The sequence below is a fragment of the Felis catus genome, chromosome B2, assembly GCF_018350175.1.
Source record: "Felis catus isolate Fca126 chromosome B2, F.catus_Fca126_mat1.0, whole genome shotgun sequence".
Lineage (NCBI taxonomy): Eukaryota > Metazoa > Chordata > Mammalia > Carnivora > Felidae > Felis > Felis catus.
In genome coordinates, this window is record NC_058372.1 from 54,742,308 (window position 1) to 54,763,678 (window position 21,371).

The 21,371-nt window shown below is 37.7% G+C and overlaps 1 protein-coding gene across 3 annotated transcripts in view; it reads left to right on the forward strand.

Annotated features, from left to right (window-relative positions):
* The window catches only part of PRIM2 (DNA primase subunit 2), a 342,271-nt gene that overhangs the window by 272,684 nt on the left and 48,216 nt on the right, over positions 1-21,371 (forward strand). For all 3 annotated transcript variants that reach the window (XM_045057690.1, XM_006931825.4, XM_045057691.1), the window contains one exon: positions 3,996-4,078. In XM_045057690.1, the coding sequence (XP_044913625.1) occupies positions 3,996-4,078 (83 nt within the window). The remainder of the gene's footprint in view (positions 1-3,995; positions 4,079-21,371) is intronic.

Consider the following 21,371-nt stretch of genomic DNA (forward strand, 5'->3'; position numbering starts at 1 on the left):
ATCTATTGCTAGATGGATACACATTAAGGATTGTTATGTCTTCCTGGAGTATGCACTGCTTTATCATTACGTAATATCCTCGATATATTTTCCCACTCTGAAGTTTTTATATTACCTTTACTTACTCTCTGATGTTCTTTTCTTTAGGTAGACCCAAGTTCTGGCCTTTATCATTTTCCTTCTCTTTGAAGAGATTTTTTTTTTTTTAATTTTTTTTTCAACGTTTATTTATTTTTGGGACAGAGAGAGACAGAGCATGAACAGGGGAGGGGCAGAGAGAGAGGGAGACACAGAATCGGAAACAGGCTCCAGGCTCCGAGCCATCAGCCCAGAGCCTGACGCGGGGCTCGAACCCACGGACCACGAGATCGTGACCTGGCTGAAGTCCGACGCTCAACCGACTGCGCCACCCAGGCGCCCCTGAAGAGCTTTTTTAACATTTCTTGCCTTGCTGGTCTACCAGTAACAAATTATGTCAGTTTTTGTTTGTCCAAGAAAGTATTTCTTCTTGTCTTTTGAAGGATAATTTCACAGGGTACAGAATTCTAGGTGTGTGGAGGTTTTTTTCCCCCCTCTAAATGCTTTACATATTTCAGTCCAAAAAATAAATAAGTAAATAAATATTTCACTTCACTCTTTTGCTTGCATGGTTTCTGAAGATAAGTTAGATATAATTGTTATATTTGCTTCTCTGTAGGTAAGGTGTCCCCCAGCCAGCTTCTTTCAAGATTTTTTTCTTTATTTTTTAATTTCTCAAGTATGAATGTGATATATCTAAGCTATATTTTGGGGGCATTAATACTGTTTGGTGTTTTTCGGACTTCTTATATCTGTAGTTTGGTGTCTGACATTTATTTGGGGAATATTCTCCATTGCCTCAAATATTGCTTCTATTCCTTCCTTTCTCGCTTCTGGTAGTCTCATTACTACCCTTCATAATGCCCCACAGGTGTTACATATTCTGTTCTTATTGTCTTTCTTTAGTCGCTTTGTCTTTGTTTTTCAGTTTTGGAAGTTTCAATTGGCATAACCTCAAACTTGGAGATTCCTCCCTTAGCCGTGTCTATAATAAGCCCATAAAAGACGTTCATTTCCATTAGAGTGTTTAGTTCTCTAGCATTTCTTTTTGATTCTTTCTTAGGATTTCCATCTCTCTGCCTCCATTATCTGTTTTTGCACATTGTCTACTTTTTCCATTAGTGCTCTTAGCATTAACCATAGTTATTTTAAATTCTTGGTCTGATAATTCCACTATCCCTGCCATATCTGACTCTAGTTCTGATGTTTGTTCAGTCTCTTCAAAGCTGTATTGTTTGCCTTTTGATAAGCCTTGTACTTTTTTGTTAAAAAGTAGACATGACATACTGGATGAAAAGAATTCCAATAAATAGACCTTTAGTAATATGGTGGTAAGCAGGGAGGTGGAGAGGTTGGTGTTCTCTAGTCCTCTGCTTAGTCTTTTAGTGAGTCTGTGGCCCTCGGCTATCAACTTCAACAGTGACTCAGTTTTTCTCCCTTAGGTGAGACAGGATGCCTAGAGGAGGCTGGAGTTGGGTATTTCCCTACCCCTGATAGGTTAGCCTCTGATAAAACCCCATAAGTTTAGGCTCCAGTAAAACAGTTTGTTCTGAGGGCAGGCCTTATTAAGAGTAGATTGCTCTATAGTATTAAAATGGTTACTTTTCCCCTCCCCATGCCAGAATCTTGAGAGAATTTCTCTCTCTATTATTCACCGTGAGCACTTGGTAGAGCTCCTGGAAGTTAGGCTTACAAAGTATGGGGCCTCCCTATGACTGGGTCTCCTTGGAGTTTTTGATGCTCAGACTTGTCCAGACTTCAAAAATTTCTCAGTTATAGGTAAGGTTTTTCCTACCCCAGCATTGGTTCCTGCAGAGATTTCTGCTCTGGTATGTTGTGATTTTCTGTATCTGCCACTCTCTCCAGTTTTAGGGGACAGTGGTGTGCCCTGTGATCTGATTTCTTTGATGAGTCTAAGCAGAGTTGTTGATTTTTCAGTTCAACTTTTTCCTGGTTAGGATGGAGCAGTGTATAAGCTCTTCACAGGCCAGACTAGAAATGAGATATCCCTGTCCTTTTAGTTTTACGTTGTTCATAAAACTGTTTAGTCCCCTGTGTTGGTATCATTTCGTTAACCAGCACTGTTATGAATCTATACATAACTACATTCCAGACTAAGTTTATCCGTCTCTTCTGCAAATGGATGTTGGAAAGTTTTGTCAGATACTTAACTGGGTGTGCATTCACTTCATTTTTGGTTACCTGGTTCAACCCTGTCCAGTTTTGAAGATAATTTTCTTTGACGTGGAAGAAGGAAAAAAAATAAACAGGAGTTACTGAGCTTTATTTTCTGTCTGTTATCTGTTAAAATAACACCAGCTTCTCTAAGTAGTATTCGTTTTTTTCTGTTTTTTTGCTTATTGTCAGCATAGCTTAATAACACTTTTTTGTGACCTTTAGTACCTTGGCAATCTTCATTTTCTTCTTGGCTTTGCCCTTTATAACTTTTTCCATACAGATACAGTCATTATTTCAAATGTAATTTGGATAATTCAATTAATCTCCGTTTTTTGTGCCCTTTAATAATTCTGGGCTTACCCAAGAATTCCTTGTGCAGCCTCATTTCTTTCTTATTGGTATCTTTTGCAATTTCATTATCCGATTTTTATTTATTTTTATTTTTGAGAATAATGACGACAGCGTATACATGTTGAGTGTTTACTATATGCCAGGAGCATATAAAAGGTTTATATTGTGTTTTCACAAGAGTTCTGTGAGTGATTATTTCCTTCCCTGGACAGAAAGTGAAGCTCAGTCAGCGACAAGATAAGAATTTGCCTGTGGTCTCCCACCTGCTAGGCGGGAAACTGAGATTCAGACCTAGGTGTTACAGCTCCAGACTCTTAGCCACATGTTACACAGCTGCTCATTATGTTTCCTTGTACTACAGGTTTATAGTTTTAATCTGAATGAAGTATAAACTATGAATTTTGTGAATTTTCATTATTTGTAGGAGTCCATAGGGTTAGTGGATGTTTTTTATAGTTAAGATTTTTGGTAAACGTGTTTGTTTGGCATCTAGGCCCTTTCCTGTTTTTGCTATAACCCATTTCCCATTGCTTTCGTTAAAAATGCATAATTGTTTCTAATTAACTTATAGATCCATCATCTGTATACTTAAAAAAAAAGTAATCTGCCTTCCAAAATTAAATTTTAAAATAAGTATTTTCATTTATATCGCTGTTTCTTATTAAAATATATGAAATTTTCTAGATTTTGTCCTTATAATACAGTTTTTACATTTCATTTCTTCTGTGTTCTTATTTATGCAAATACTTTAGTAGTTCATCATTATTATTGCGTTACTCATGAAATAATACAGAGATGACATGTATCTACAAAAGTTATTTTTCTGTGAAACACTTTCTCATTTGTCCGTCTCATTCCCATCTGTGGTTCCTATTAAATTTGTATGGATTTTACTTTGTGGGAAATAGACGTAAAATTTACATCTGAAAATGATGTGAGATTTTTATATTTTTTGGAGTTTGTACAGTTTTCTTTTTGTTTACATTATCTTCTCATAGTCTTTTAATGTAATTTTTAAAAATAAGAATAAAATGTGAGATTGTATAAAGTTTCTAGATAAACTGTTTTATAGCTACCTTGTGGTTATCTCTACTTGTTAGCAAGTAGCGTAATTAAAACTGTTTCCTCTTCCTAGCAAATGGGCAACTTTGCCTGAGAATGCTGTAATGTTTTATGTAACTCTTGAGCCTGTAGTGTCCTGATAACCGTACAACTAAATCGTCATTTAGATAAAGAGAGGAAAGCAGTTGCACCCATGGGCAATTAACTTTTTTATTAATAAGCTGTTAGACAATTAAGGGGAGCTTAGACAGTCTCTCGAGTGTGGTATTGTACTAAGTCCCGGGTAAATAACCTTGTTGGTGTGCTGGCTTGTTTTTCGTTGTCAGGGTGCCCATTCCGTCACAGTGATCCAGAGCTGCTGAAGCAGAAGTTGCAGTCATACAAGATCTCTCCCGACGGGATAAGCCAGGTAGGTCAGACGCTGCCGCACATCCTCAGTAATGAGGAGTCAGACAGTCGCTGAGTTTCACTTACTGTTCTTGCAGTGGCGCTTTGTACTGCTTGTCAGGGCTCACACCACACATCCTGTCTTCTGCATGAAGTAAGCTAAAGCTTTGACTTGCCTGGCTTAGATTCCTTGGAAACTCTAGTTCTCCTATCTGCCAGGCTGCAGTCTTATTTTTCTTGGTAAGAAAGGAAGCTGGAAACCTTTTTTCTCTCAATTTGTTTTATTATCTCAATTAGGAGTTTTTAAAAAAATAAATTTTTAGAGGAATACATTGAAGGTTATTAACGAAGCTGAAAAGTAATGGCATCATATTTTATTTTGGGAAATTTTCTGTGCTGCTTATAGGTTAAAGCAGATATAATATAGTGGCTAATGTTCTGATTGGCATCAACTCTTACCATGTTAAAACTATACTTCTAAGGGCATCTGGGTGACTAAGTCAGTTAAGCTTGACTTCAGCTCAGGTCATGATCTCCTGGTTCGTGAGTTCGAGCCCCACTTCGGGCTCTCTGCTTTCAGCACAGAGCCTGCTTCGGATCCTCTGTTCCCTTCTCTCTCCCTGCCCCTTCCCTGCTCATGTTCTCTGTCTCTCTCTCAAAATTAAGTAAACATTAAAAACAAAAATTTACACTTCTAATGGTAGTTCATAGGGTTGAATAATCTGTCAAAAATACTTTGGTAAATAATTGAGATAAAAAAAGAAATGTTCAAATGTAAAGCCAAATATTTAAGAGTAATTTAGTAAATGTGCTTTAAAAAATATTGTGACATTGCAAAGGCTGCTGTCTCTATGTGCTTTTGAATTGACTTGGGATTTGAAGTTCAAGAGGAGTATCTGCTTCCTTAGTTTAAGAAGAACAATACATGTTTTAGAGCTGTGACATTCAAATCATTATATGTCCTTAGTTATTTTTTCTTAAAGTAATTACTGTACAAAACTCTACTTTTTTACTATGTCCAAACTTTGAATTTGACTTATTTCAGATCTTGAGAGTTTTGTGGTTCTCTGGCTAAGGCAGTGGTCAAAGTGCTGTTTTGAAATGCAAAAAATCGTATAAATCCTGCTCCTACAGAACCAGAGTCTGAAAGAAAACATGCCAAGTGTTATGAGAGATGTACACATAGAATGTCTTAGATCTTCTGAAGAGGGTGGCCTATATATAACCAAATAGGGGAGGCCAAGGAACACTATCTGGAAGAGATACTCCATTGTTTTTTTGTTTTGTTTTATTTTTTCCAGTTTTTATTTTAATTCCAGTTAGTTAACATAGAGTGTAATACTAGCTTCAGGTGTACAATATAGTGATTCAGCACTTCCGTACATCACCCTGTGCTCATCAGAACAAGTACACCCCTTAATCCTCATCACTTATTTAATAAACCATTCATCCACCCCTCCCCTCTGGTAACCATGAATTTTTTCTTTGTAATTAAGAGTCTGTTTCTTGCTTTGTCTCTCTTTTTTCTCTGTTCATTTGTTTTGTTTCTTAAATTCCACATATGAGTGAAATCATATGGGATTTGTCTTTCTCTGACTGGCTTATTTCATGTAGCATTATACTCTCTAGCTCCATCCATGTTGTTGCAAATGGCAAGATTTCATTTTTTTTTATGGTTGAGTAATATTCCATTGTATATGTGTATATACCACATCTTCTTTATCCATTCATCCATCCGTTGATGGACACTTTGGCTGCTTCCATATCTTGGCTCTTGTAAATAATGCTCCTATAAACATGGGGGTCCAATTATGCTTTTGACTTCATAGTTTGTATTCTTTGGGTAAATACCCGGTAGTGTGATTGCTGGATCATAAGGTAGATCTTTTTTTTTTAACATTTTGAGGAACCTCCATACTATTTTCCACAGAGGCTGCACCAGCTTGCATTCCCAACAGCAGTACACAAGAGTTCCTTTTTCTCCATATCCTTACCAACACGTTGTTTCTTTTGTTGTTGATTTTTGCCATTCTGATGGGTGTGAAGTGATATTGTAGTTTTGATTTGCATTTCCGTGATGGTAAGTGATGAGGTAAACATCTTTTCATGTGTCTGTTGGCCATCTGTATGTCTTTTTTGGAGCTGTGTCTCTTCAAGTCTTCTGCCCTTTTTTTTTTTTTTCCATTGTTTATTTTTGAGAGAGACAGGGCATGAGCAGGGGAGGGGCAGAGAGAGAGGGAGACACAGAATCTGAAACAGGCTCTGAGCTGTCCACACAGAGCCCGACACAGGGCTCAAACTCAGGAATGGTGAGATCATGACCTAGGCCAAAGTCAGACGCTTAACCAAGTCACCCAGGCACCCCTGCCCATTTTTAATTGGATTATATGTTCTTTGGGTGTTGAGTTTTATAAGTTCTTCATATATTTTAGATACTAACCCTTTATTGGATATGTTATTGCAAATATCTATTCCCATTCCATAGTTTGCCTTTTAATTTTATTATTTCCTTCATCATATAGAAACTTTTCATTTTGTTATTATTTATTTTGAGAGAGTGCACGTGTGAGTGTGCATGCAAGTGGGGGAAGGGCAGAGAGAGGGGGAAAGAGAATCCTAAACAGGCTTCATGCCCAGCGCTGAGCTTGATGTAGGGCTTGGTCTCACAACCCTGAGATCATGACTTGAACCAAAATCAAGAGTCGGATGCTTAATTGAGAAACTTCATTTTGATTTGGTCCTAGTAGTTATTTTTACTTTTGTTCCCCTTGCCTCAGGAGACATCTAGAAAGAAGTTGCTACAACTGATGTCAAAGAGGTTATTGCCTATGTTCTCTTCTAGGATTTTTATGGTTTCAGGTCTTACATTTAGGTTTTTACTCCACTTTGATTTTGTGTGTGTGTGTGTGTGTGTTTGGTGTAAGGAAATGGTCTAGTTTCATTTTTTGCATGTTGCTGTCCGATTTTCCCCAGCACCATTTGTTGAAGAGATTTTCTTTTTCCCTTTGGATATTCTTTCCTGCTTTATCAAAAATTAACTGACCATGTAATTGTAGGGTTTTTTTTTTTTTTTTCTGGGCTTCCTATTCTGTTCCATTGATCTATGTGTCTATTTTTATGTGAGTACCATACTGTTTTGATTATTACAGCTCTGTAATATAACTTGAAGTGTGAAATTGTAATGCTGTCAGCTTTGCTTTGCTTTTTCAAGATTGCTTTGGCTATTCAGGGACTTTCATGGTTCCATACAAATTTTAGGATTGTTCTAGTTCTATGAGAAATGCTGATGGTATTTAGATAGGGATTGTATTAAATGTGTAAATTGCAGTAAAGATATTTTAACAGTATTTGCTATTCCAGTCCATGAGCATGGCTTGTCTTTCCATGTTTTTTGTGTCATTTCCACTTTCTTTCATCAGTGTCTTAGAGCTTTCAGAGTACAGATCTTTCACTTCTTTGGTTCGGTTTATTCCCAAATATCTCATTACTTTTGGTACAATTGTAAAAGATAATTGTTTTCTTAATTTCTGTTTCTGCTGCTTCGTTATTGGTGTGTAGAAATGCAGTAGATTTCTGTACATTGATTTTTTTTTTAATCCTGTGATTTTACTTAATTCTTTTATCAATTCTAGGGGTTTTTTGGTGGAGTCTCAAAATTTCTATATTCAGTATCATGTAATCTGCCAATAGTGAAAGTTTTACTCTTTACTCTTCTCCTCCCCACTGTTGTTATATTTTATATTCTATTATTTTGCGAGTTCCTTGACTGATTTTTTATAGAAATACTCATTTGTACTGCTTTTGGGTTTCCTACCTTTATATTGTCACTTCTGGTCTGTCCTTTCCAAAATGTCCCCTTAATATTTCTTGAAGGACTGGTTTAGCGGCCATGAACTACTTTAGGTTTTATTTGTCGGGGAAACTCTTTATCTCTCTTTCTATTCTGAATGATAGCTTTGCTGGATAGAGTATTTTGGCTGCGGTTTTTCCCATTCATCACTTTGAATATCATGCCACTCCCCTCTGGCTTGGAAAGGTTCTGTTAAAAATAATCTGCTAGCCTTATGGATTTTCCCTTGGAAGTTATTATCTTCTTTTGTCTTACTGCTTTTAATTTTTTTTTCTTTATCGGTACATTTTGCTATTTCATTACAATATATCTTGGTGTCAGTCTGCTTTTGTTGATTTTGATGAGAGTACTCTTTGACTCTTAGATCTGGATATCTGTTTCCTTCCCCACTTTAGGAAAGTTTTCAGCTATTATCTCTTGAAGTAAAGTTTCTGCCCCCTTTCTCTTTCTTCTTCTGGGACTCCTATAATACAAATGTTACTATGTTTGATGGAGTCACTGACTTCCCTACGTCTATTCTTGTTTTGCAGAATTCTTTTTTTCCCTCTTGTTCATTTTGATTACTTTCCATCACTGTCTTCTAGGTCATGAATTCATTTCTCTGCTTCTAGCCTGCTGTTCATTAAGCATGTTTCTCATTTTGTGTATCATACCCTTTTTCTCTGCTATGTTATTTCTTATCTTTGTGTGAAGGGTCTCATTCATGTCTTCCACTGAGTATCCTTATTACCATTATTTTAAATTCTCTATGAGTTATGTTACTTATATCTGTTTCACTTAGGTATTTGGGTGTGGCGTTGTCCTTTTACTTCATTTGGGATACATTTCTTTGTCTCCTCATTTTGACTAAGTCTCTGTACCTCTTTCTCTGTGTTTGGAAAGTCAGCTATGTCTCCTGTTCTTGAGGGTAATGCCCTTATGAAAAAGTGGTCCTGTACTTCCTTGCCTTGTAGTGATCCCTGTTCCCCCCAGCCTGACGCTTCTGGGAGTGTCTCCAGTGTGTACTGCATGCAATCTGCTGTTTTGTCCTGGCCTAATCTTTCTGGCAAGTTATCTGCAAAGGCTCTCTTTGCCTTTTGTGAGTAGCATTTCATCCCTTTCCTGAAGGTGACATATTTTAGCTAGATGTGTTGTGGTCTGTGTATGAAATGAGACCTACTTCCAATGTCACCAGAACCAAGGCTCTGCAAAACTCCCAAGTGAGGAGACGTGGTGTGAGCAGGTGTTTGGGCTAGTCTTCTGGGAAAGGGGATCTGAGCTCTGAGACTGAGGCAAGGTGAGTGGGAAGGGTGATTCCACCATTGTGTGTGTGTGTGTGGGGGGGCAGGGCTTGATATAAGCAAGTTAGGTAGCAAATGTTGGTGCTGCACAGCTTCCCGTAGATGGCTCTGTGCTTATGCTGAGGGACAGGGGAGGGAAATGGCACCCGCATTTTCTTTTGTTCCCAGAGGGATCTCTCTGTGAACACTGTCTCTCTGGGCTATGCTCTGAAATAAGTAAATAACTTCCCCACTATGTGCTTAGGCACCCTTCAGATCGTTGTTTCCAGGCTGTATGTTCCTAGGCTGTTTTCCCTGCCTTTTTTCCGAGAGCAGTGCCAGTGCCCTCCAAGTTCTCCCAGAGCCAAGCCTGCTGACCTTTAAAACTCTAGGCTTTAAGCCCTACTGGTTGCAAGAATTTATAAAATTCATTCCCTCTCACTTTCCAAGCCAATTGCTTTGGTGATTCCTTTTCCCCTGAGCTGCCCTGTGAGGTAGTCTGTCTCTTGCCCTTCTACGGCAACTGCAGCTCCCTCTCCACTGAAGTGGCCACTGTTTCTCTACGTTTAGTTGTAGAGTTGGTTCTTTCCATCTTGAGGTCAATTTCTGGGGTATTTAAGATGATTTGATAGTTACCTAGTTATAGTCATGGGACAAGGTGAGCTTAGGGTCCTCCTACTCCGCTGCCACCTTCCAACCTCTGGAAGATCTACTCTTTGAATTTTGCCTGGGTCAGGAGTGGAGGATGGGGAGTGGGAATTAAAAGAAGAGAATGCAGGGGCGCTTGGGTGGCTCATTTGGTTAAGAGTCCGACTTCAGCTCAGATCATGATCTCACGGTATGTGGGTTCAAGCCCCACATCGGGCTCTGTGCTGACAGCTCAGAGCCTGGATCCTGCTTCAGATTCTGTGTCTCCTTCTCTTTGCCCCTCCCCCACTCGTGCTCTGTCTCTCTCTCAAAAATAAATAAACGTTAAAAAAATTTTAAAAAAAGAATGCAAGAATAAAAAGCAGTAAGTATATAGATTATTAGGATTTGAAGCTTAAGATAATGGAAGTGCTAGTACATAAACATTAATAGACGAGAGAAGTAAATTGGTTTGTGAGATTAGGTTTAGAGGTGGGATATTTAAATGGCAGACAGAATGTAGATTTGTGCTTCATTAGAGAAGTTAAAAGTGGAAATTTGAGGTTCTTCCCAGTTAGAAATGTAGAACTGTAGGGTTTGAGGAGACAATAGGAAGCTATTCACTTTTATAGAGCCACATAGGATGTGACATGCCATGGGTATGCAGCTAATAGGTCAGTGATAGAACCAGAATTAAAGCCAGGCCTTCTGAGTCCACGGGTTTTGATTTGTTTTGTTTTTTCCCCTCTCTCAGCACCAGTTTACTTGAGGGTGATTATCATGAGTTTTGTGTGTTGTGTGTGTGTGTAGTGGGGGGGGGCTGTTGGTTGGAGGAGAAAGGGAGAACAAAGTAATGGAGAGAGGGGGTAGAGAGTCAAAAACCATGTCTTAAAATGGTGGCTTGGCTAACACTTCCCTTTTGCCAGCAGAGGGAAGCAGAATCGGAAAGACTGAACAGAAAAGGGAGAGAAGGGGGAATACATTAGGGAAACGAAGTATCATACAAGTCACAGAGAATTTTGAGGAGAGGGTCCACAGGTGTCCTTCATAGCAGAGAGAGGGGGACTGAGAAAAGGTGGTGACTGGGTGTGTTGAGTGGGTTACCCAATTTCGATTTGGTGAAAGGTATCATTGTAGTGATAGAAATCAAAAGCCAGAACACATTTGCTTAGAAGATAAGTGAATGAAAGACAGCACATTGGATTTGTAGATAGTGATATAAGTAGCCTTTTCAAGAAATGTGCTGGCGAAAGGGATGACAGGGTGATACTAGTTTAAACATCTTGTGATGGTTTAGAGGAGATCTGAACCTGTTTGTATCTTGAGGGTAATCTTGATAAAAATACTTTGAAAAAGATAATCCCTCTTGAATTAAGCAAAATTAACTTTTCTTTCCTTTATGACTATATTGTACATGCCTTTGCTCTTAAACTTATTACACAAGATTATAATTATTTAACCGTTCATCTTCCCCTCTAACTTGTAAGTTTCCTGAAACGAGGATTAGATTTTTTTTTAACTTTATCTCTCATAGTAATTCAGTGAGTTTGCACTTGGTAGCTGCTTTAAAAAAAATGTTGGAGAAGTAAGTGGGCATAGCTTTTGTATGAGTTGGATGTTAGGTTGTGCTTGGAGGGGTGCAGAAAGAGCCACATGGGAATTCAATGACACAAGTGAAAATCTTATTGAAGAAAGGAGTCTGTATACTTGCACAAAAGGATAGTGACAGAAAAAGGCATATCTTTCTGCCCATTTGGGAATATAGAGAAAAATGTAGAGGTGTAGAACAAAGGGAAATTGGTGGAGTAGATTAAGAGGCCTTAACTCTAACTTGCAAAGGAAAAGGTCTGGTTATTAGCTTAGAGTAGAGGTTAAGAATGGTGTTCTGGATGTAGGAAAGGTTGGGAACTGTTGACAGTAAATTTGATAGGGAATCTAGAAAAAGAATTAACTAAAGGCTTTTTTAGCCATCATAAAGAATCACTTTTTTAAAAATACAGGCAATTACTGTGTCTATTGAGAGTATCACTATTTTTATTTAATAGTAATAATTATGTGTTGGAAGGAGGAGGAAGGACAGTAAAATATCCCCCAAACTGAGAAGGCAGTTTGAGACCGAGAAACTAAAGAGGCAACTCCATTCAGTCTACACAGCGTTTTATTCAGGGTAACTTACTGACAGGATTGAACAGGCAGTGATCTGGATAGCTGAACAGCTATTTTCCTTAGAGTCCAGACTTCAGTCCATGATTTTATAGAGTAAGGGGACACTGGAGGGCTCTGTCGTGCAGTTAGAGGATCTACGAACACTTGCCTAATTGATAGCTAACATTTAACAGAACTCGTGTGGCCATCTGTGAGTCAGGAAGGGGGAGAAACTATGTTATTTCTAATTGTTACCTAATCAGATTTAGGAAAGACCAGAACAATCCTTCCTGTGTTCTGGTCAGGGAATACTTTAACCTCCAAGGGGCCTGGAACATGTAGCACTTAGCGAGGTCATCATGTGGACATGGACAAGGTGGTGGGCCAAAGATGGAGTCACTATGGTCTGCACTCCTACACTATGTACATGTTTTGCTTTTGACTCCATTGCATTCCTCCATTTACCCTCAGTCTCTAAGCAGATCCTTTACTGAGTTGAAGCTGACTAGCAATTTCCACATCAGCCTTTGGACTTGCATGGTAACCTTTTATCTGAGATGAACACAGATGTATAGTGCATGTGGGCAAGCTGTAAATAATATTTTGCTTTCAATTGATGTCTTTTTTGAGTGGATCTCAGTAGAATGAAGCAGCTGGGAGACTGTTCTAAAGGGCAAAAAGTTGATGAATGAAAAATCCATGTAAAACATTTTGATGAATGCTCAGTTGCAGGTTGGCATGAGTGCAAATTAGATCTTAAAAACTCCAAGTGCACTTTAAAATATTGGAAAAAAGGTAAAGATAAACATTAAAATGCATGTAAGGTAAAACTCAATGTAGCTACATTTATTTCAGAGAACTACTTGAGAAAGATACCTTCCACTATAAAAAATACTTAGATGGGGGCGCCTGGGTGGCGCAGTCGGTTAAGCGTCCGACTTCAGCCAGGTCACAATCTCGCGGTCCGTGAGTTTGAGCCCCGCGTCGGGCTCTGGGCTGATGGCTCAGAGCCTGGAGCCTGTTTCTGATTCTGTGTCTCTCTCTCTCTCTGCCCCTCCCCCGTTCATGCTCTGTCTCTCTCTGTCCCAAAAATAAATAAACGTTGAAAAAAAAAATTAGAAAAAAAATACTTAGATGCTAATAATCAGAATCTTGATGATCAGAAAAGAGATCATTGTGAGTTACATGGCATCACCTACTTTTTTTTTTTTTAATACAACTTATTGTCGAGTTAGCTAACATACAATGTATACAGTGTGCTCTTAGCTTCGGGAGTAGATTCCCATGATTCATCGTTTACATATGACACCCAGTGCTCATCCCAACAAGTGCCTTGCTCAATGCCCATCATGCATTTCCCCCTCTCCCCTACCCCCCTCATCAACCCTCAGTTTGTTCTCTGGTTTTAAGAGTCTCTTATGGTTTGCCTCCCTCTCTGTCTGAAACTATTTTTTCCCCTTTCCTTCCCCCATGGTCCTTAGGTTTCTCAAATTCCACATATGAGTGAAAACATATGATATCTGTCTTTCTTTGCCTGACTTATTTCACTTAGCGTAATACTCTCCAGTTCCATCCACATTGTTGCAAATGGCAAGATTTCATTCTTTCTCATTGCCAAGTAGTATTCCATTGTATATATATAAACCACGTCTTCTTTATTCATTCATCAGTTCATGGACATTTGGACTAGTTGTTGATAGTGCTGCTGTAAACATTGGGGTATGTGTGCCCCTATGAATCAGCACTCATGTCTCCTTTGGGTAAATTCCTATTAGTTCTATTTATTGCTGGGGCATCACCTACTTTTTAAAAAAAGTACATTCATAGGATCACATTTCTCCCTTTTTGAATGAGCTTGATACTCAAGCTTCAGAAAACAGCAGTTGAACAACAGAATAAAGCCAAAGAGAATGGGCAGCCTGCATTTATCTCTCAACTGTCCCCCTACTACATGATTTCAAGATTTATTTGAAAACTGCTATAATCAAAACAATGTGATATTAGAGAAATGATAAACATAGAGATAAACTGGGAAAAATTAAAATCCAGAAATAGACCCACATATTTAAAAATGGCCAACTGACTTTTTTAAGGTTTGTTTATTATTTCAGAGAGAGAGAGAGAGAAAGACAGAGAGCGTGCATGCAACTGGGAGAGAGAGAATTCCAAGCAGGCTCTGCGCTTTGAGCGTGGAGCCTGATACAGCACTCAAACTCATGAACACTGAGATAATGACCTGAGCCAAGGTCGGAAGCTTAACAGGCTGAGCCACCCAGGTGCCCTGTAAATGGCAACCAGATTTTTGTAAAGTTCAGTTTTATTTATTTTGAGAAAGAGAGTGAGTGGGGGAGGGACAAAAAGAGGGAGAGAGAGAATCTTAAGCAGGCTCCATAGTGTCAGTGCAGAGCCTGATGTGGAACTCAAACCCATGAACTGTGAGATCATGACCTGAGCCGAAATCAAGAGTCAGCAGCTTAACACACTGAGCCAATGGGCAACCAATTCAATAGGAAAAGGATAGTCTTTTCAATAAGTTGTTGTAGAACAATTGAATGTCCATATGCAAAAAAATAGAAAGAACCTAGACACATACCTCAAATCTTACATAAAAATTAAATTGAAGTGGATTATAGTCCTAAATGTAAAATGTAAACTCTCGACCTCGGGTTTGGTATGTTCAATGAAAGAAAAATATTGATAAATCATACTTTGTCAAAGTTAAAACTTTTATTCTGTAAAGACATTGAGAATAAAATAAGCCATAGACTGGAAGAAAATATTTGTAAGTCACACATTTCAAAAAATAATTTGTATCCAGAACGTATAAAGATATAAAGAACTCTTAGGGCACCTGGGTGGTTCAGTCAGTTGAGGATCCAACTCTTGATTTTGACTTGGGTCATGATCTGAGGGTCATGGGATTGGGTCCCACATTGGGCTCCACACTGAGCTCCCTCTCTTTCCCTTGCCCATCTCCCCTGCTCGTGCTCTCTGTCTCTAAATTAAAATTTGAAAAAAGATATAAAGAACTCTCAAAACTCAGTGATCAGAAACTCAATTTTTATTTTTATTTTTTTAACATTTATTCATTTTTGAGAGGCAGAAACAGAGCATGAGCGGGGGAGGGGCAGAGAGAGAGGGAGAACAGAATCTGAAGCAGGCTCTGAGCTGTCAGCACAGAGCCCGACACAGGGCTTGAACCCACAAACCATGAGATCATGACCTGAGCTGAAGTTGGATGCCTAACCGACTGAGCCACCCATGTGCCCCCAGAAAATCATTTTTAATGAATAAAAAGTTTGAACAGGTATTGTATCAAATCCGTGGAAGATGAGCACATGAAAAAAACCTCACTATCGGGTATTAGGGAAATGCAGTTTAAAATTACGGTGAACACTATATGTCAAGTAAATTTAAAAAATTGATAATTCCAAATGCTAGTGAGGATATAGAGTGACTGAAAGCTTGATACACTGCTGGAGGAAATCCAGTGGTAGAGCCATTGTGAAAAGCAGCTTGATAGTTTCTTATACTGTATGACCTAGTTATTACCACTGCTGTTTATACCTTTGAGATAAAAGTCCACACAAAAACTTGTATATAAATGTTTGTAGTTGCTTATTCTACTTGCCAAAACTAGTAACAACCCAATTGTTCTTCAGTGTGTGGCTGAATAAACAGATTGTGGTATAGTCATACAATGGAATATTACTCAGCAGTAAAAAGAGAACAAACTACTGGTAGACCCAATAGCACATATCGTGCTAAGTGAAAGAAGCCATACTATGTGATTCCTTTTATGTTATATTCTGAAAAAGAAATCTATAGGTACAGAAAACAGAGATTCCTGGGAGCAGGGCCCAGGTATTAGTTAGAAACAGATAAGGGAGTACTTTTGGGTGATGGAAATGTTTTGTCTTGATTGTAGTGGGATAGCATGACTGAGTCTGTCCAGTTTTACAAAACTATGCACTGAAAGGGGTATATTTAATTGCATGAAAATTATACATTAAATTTTTTTGATTGAAAAAGATGGAAATAGCATAAGTAAGCCAAATATTCATCTTTTAAATAAAGAACTCAAAGTGTCAGCATGTAATTTAGAATTATGTAGGTAACATCTTCTCCAAAGATGTTACTATAGCTCCAAATGGAAATGGTTAGAAATTGCCTCTTGGGGGCAGAACAGGCAGGAAAGAAATGTGATGTGGAAGCTGTTGACATTAATTATTAGCCATACTGTGTACTTAAATTTTTTTCTTCAGTTCCACACGTGTTTCTGGATTCAAGGTTAAAAAGTTTCACGTTAAATATGAAGTTTAAGTTAAGTGATAATGTGCCTCATGGATAGATGACAAAAGAAGTGATAATAGATGACTGTGACATCTTTGGGTGTGAGATTTTAACATTTATCCCTCTGTCCTTACAGACCTCCCACAGTATCTGGTCCATGGTTAAAAATTGTGAAAAGTCTAGGGGTGTCTGGGTGGCTCAGTCGGTTAACCGTCTAACTTCAGCTCAAGTCATGATCTCACGGTTTGTGGGTTCAAGCCCCGTGTTGGGCTCTGTGCTGACAGCTCAGAGGCTCATGCTCTGTGTCTCTCTGTCTCTCAAAAATAAATAAACGTTTGGGGGAGAAAAAAAAAGAATTGTGAAAGGTCTAAGATTTTGCCCCACTTAGTTACTTAGTTCATGGGTGATGGCAGAAGGCATGAAAGTTGTAGCAGTAGTTGTAGTATATCAGCATTTTCTTGCACCATTCCCAGAGAGCGACATGAAGGCCAGGTACCACTGGCATTTACCATGGGTTATGTTGGAAGAGAAAAATCCTGAGTGTAGGGAATCTGAATCTTTTATAAAGTGGACAGTAGTAGCATGTCTCCTCTTTCATTCAGTGGAAGGCACTGTATCTTCTAAAGCTGTTCATTATATGCACATCCTTGAAAAGTGATCTGGAGCAAAACCCATTGTTTTGTCTGCTTGCAAAATGTCCAGAAATTTGAGACCCCTGGAAAATTATCTCTCAGTAGTACATAGCAGGTGATCAAGTGAATAAGTAATATATAAGTCTACAAGCTGTGCCGGCCATTTTTCTATTGGCACTTTCCCTTTTTCTCCTTAAAGTATCGGTATGCATTTTATTGTCAATTTCCTTCCATAATGTTTCTTTTAAAAATTTCCAGCAAGGTAATAATCCTTTCAATTCTTCGTTAGTTTGTTCAGTTAACCATATCTATCCATAGTTATTGCCTAATTTAGATAACTTACTGAGTTTTTGGCATTTTAGTTTTCATTTTGCTTAAAAAGAAACTACAGTTTCATGATGAAACACTAATATTTGGAAATACAGAAATTTTAAGAATATGCATTCAACCTATTGAGAATAAAGTCTTTGATCTTAAATGCTTTTATTTTCCTGAAAATATTCTTTTTCTATTGTGATAAGGTACACCTGAAATGTTCATATTTTTTTACTGGTGTCCATAATAGTGTGCTATATCCTATTTTAATGGGGAAAGTGTCTTTTTACTATACTAAAACACATATGACATATCTTTAATTCTCACAGAGCTGAATCAATAAACAATAATTGCTGCCTACAGGCTAACCTAAAGGTGATAGTTCATTGTAATACATGCCACAATTGAGTTAACATCTTTTGTTAGAATCTAGGAGTTCTTTTACTACTTAGTGGTTTTTTTCTTATTATATAGTAATGACTTCTGTGCCTGATTTGTCACTGGCCACAGTACAATTTGTAGCTACAGTACTTTATTTTTATATTTTGGCTTTCTTTGTGTCTAACACTATGATAGGGGCTTTACACAAGTAAACTGTATCTTGTTTGATTTTGCCAGAGTAGTAGCCTTTCCTAGAAAAGAAAGCTGAGGTTTGGAAAAGATAAAAGGCTGCTCAAAACCGTAGAGCTAATATACAAGAAGAGCAGGATTTATACCTCACCTGGCCCTGAAGCTCATCCTGCCTCCACTGCATTGTTCTGTTTCTGTATAGTATTTTTCTTTTCTTATTTATTTATTTATTCTTTTTTTTTTTTTTTTTTTTACTTTAAATTCAGTTGAGATTCTCTTTGGTTTCTTTCAGGGAAGGTCATTAATGTGAAGTGAATTTTTATGTACCTAAATTTGTGTATGTGGTTAACGCATTATTTAAACACTGGCAAATAATAAGAAACAACGATGAGAATAAAGACTAACTCTTGAAGTATAAATTGTAGAAAGTAGCAGCGTTTCAAAAGTCCTGGTTACTTTTTTTATTGAGGTGAAATCCACATAATATAAACATATTAATAATTTTAAAGCATACAATTCAGTGCACTTAGTATATTCACAATGTTGTGCAACTACCACCTCTGTCACGTTCCAAACATTTTATCGTCCCCAAAGTACACTCTATTCATTAATCACTCCCCAGCACCTGGCAACCAGTGGTCTCTATGGATTTGCCTATTCTGGATTTTTCATGTAAATGGAATCACATAATATGTGACTTTTGTATTTGGCTTCTTTCATATAGTGTATTTTTGAGGTTCATGTTGTGGCATGTATCAATACTTTCCTCCTTTTATGGCTAAATAATATTCCAGTGCATGTCTATACCATATTTATCCATTCATCCATTGATAGACATTAAGTTGTTTCTACCTTTTGGTTGTATAGTATAATAAAGCTGCTATGAACGTTTATATACGTTCATAGGTATTTGAGTACCTACTTTGAGTTCTTTGGGAGATAAACCTAAAAGTAGAACTGCTGGGTCATAAGGTAATTCTGTGTAACTTGAAGAGATATTGTTAAGAGGTTTTCCACGGAGACTGGATCGTTTTACATTCCCACCAGCAATGTTAGGAAGGTTCTGATTTCTCTACTTCCTTGCCAACAAGTTACTTTCCCTTTTAAAAAATAATTATAGCTATATTAGTTTTCTAGGACTGCTTAACAAAGTACCATAAATTGGGTGGTAAATTGGGTGGATTAAAAAAAAAAAAATCATTGTCTCACAGTCCTAGAGGCCAGAAGGCCAACATCCAGGCGTTGGCAGGTTTGGTTCCTTCTGAGAGCCTTGAGGGAGTGAGTATCTATTCCAGGCCTCTCTGCTCGTCTCTGGTGGTTTGTTGGCAGTCTCTGGCTTAAAGACACATCTCTCCAGTCACTGCCTGCATTTTCACATGATGTTCTTACTATATGTTTTCACATCATCTTCCCTCTGTGAGTTCTTTGTTTCCTCTTTTTATAGGGATACCAGTCATAATGGATTAGGACTCACCCTCATGACTTCATTTTAATCTGATTACATCTGTAAAGACCCTTTCTCTGTCGGTCACATTCTGAGGTGGTGGGGATTGGGATTTCAGCATATCTTTTGTGGAGGAGACACACAGTTCAGTCCATAACCCAGTCCTAATAGGTGAGAAGTGTTTTTTTTTTTTTTTTAACCACATAAAAAAACATCATGTTTTTATTTAACATTTTCCTGATGACTAATAAATTAGAGTATTTTTCATGTGCTTGTTGGCCATTTGTATATGTTTTTTAGAGAAATGTCTATTCAAGTCTTTTGCCTATTTTAAAATTCAGTTATCTTTTTATTGCGTTTAAGAGTTCTTTATATATCTTGGATTCTAGACCCTTATCAGATATATGATTCCTGCCTTAGTCCATTTGGGCTGCTGTTAAAACAAATCACTGTAGGCTAGATGGCTTATAAACCTCAGAAATTGATTTCTCACTGTTCTGGAGCCTGAGAATTCCAAGATCAAGGTGCCAACAGAATCAGTGTCTGGTGAGGCCCTGCTTTCCTGGTTCATAGATGGTCGTCTTCTCATGGTGTCCTCACACAGCAGAAGTGGGAAGGAGCTCTCTGGGGTATCTTTTATAAGGGCAGTAATCACCTACCAAAGGCCCCATCTCCTAATACCATCACATTGGAGGTTAAGATTTAAACATATGCATTTGGGAGGGGGACACAAACATTCACTCTATAACAGTGTTCAAATATTTACTCCCATCTTTTAGGTTGTTTGATCAACACTTTTTTAATAATGTCTTTTGATGGACAAGACTTTATGATTTTAATGAAAATCCGGTATGGTTTTGTTGCTTCTGTTGTTGTTGCATGTAGTTTGGTGGCTTTGGTTTTGTTTTTTGTTTTTTTTTTTTTATGTTTATTTGTTTATTTTGAGAGAGAATGTGGGGGAGAATCCCAAGCTGACAGCACAGAGCCTGATGAGGGGCTCAATCCCATAAACTGTGAGATGATGACCTGAGCTGAAATCAAGAGTCAGATGCTTAGCTGACAAGCCACCAAGACACCCCCGTTACTTGTAGATTTGATGTCATGTCTGAAAGTCCATTGCCAAATTGAGTGTTACATTGACACCTATATTTTCTGGTTACAAATCTTATAGTTTTAGCTCTTACATCTAGGCCATTAATCCATTTAATTTAATTTTTGCATATGGTAATAGCCTAAGGGTCCAACTTTAATTTTCATGTGGATAGCCAGTTGTCCCTGCACTATTTATGGAAAAGACTATTCCCCCATTATAAGGGTCTTACACCCTTGTCAGAACTCAATTGGACATGGATTGGGTTTATATGGATTTATTTCTGGGCTCTCAATTTTGTAGCATTGGTCTGTATATCTGTCTCTTTGCCAGTATGACACGTTTTTGATTAATGTAGCTTTGTAGTAAGTTTTGAAATCAGAAACTTTGAATCCTTTGGCGTTTTTGTTCTTACTCAATATTATTTTGGCTATTTAGAGTCCCTTGCAATTCCATATGAATTTGAAGATTGTCTTCTCCATTTGTGCCTTTGGAACTTTCATAGAGATTACTTTCAGTCTATAGATAGCTTTGGATAGTATTGATATGTTAACAATATTATTTTTCAATCCATGAATGAGGGATTTCTTTCCATTTATTTAGGTCTTTAGTGACTTTCAGCAGTGTTTTGTAGTTTTCAGTACACATGTCTTTCACTTCCTTGGCTAAGTTTATTGCTAGATATTTCATTCTTGTGAATGCTATTGTTAGTGGAATTTCCATTTTCTGATTGTTCATTGCTTGTACTAAAAATACAACTGATTTCTTTATGTTGTATCCTGCAGCTCTGCTGAATTCACTTATTAGTTCTAGTAGGTTTTTTTTCAATTTTAATTTGATTCTTTAAGGATTTTTCTGCATATAGAATCATGGCATCTGTGAAGAGGTTATAGTTTTACCTTTTTGTTTCCATTTGGATGCCATTTATTTCTTGCCTAATTACTCTGACTAGAACTTCCAGTACCATGTTGAATAGTAGCAGTGAAAGTGGGCATCCTTGTCTTTTCTTGATCTGGGGAAGGCTTTCAAAATGTCACCATGATTATGAGGTTACCTATAGGTTTTTCATAAGTGTCCTTTGATGTTAAGG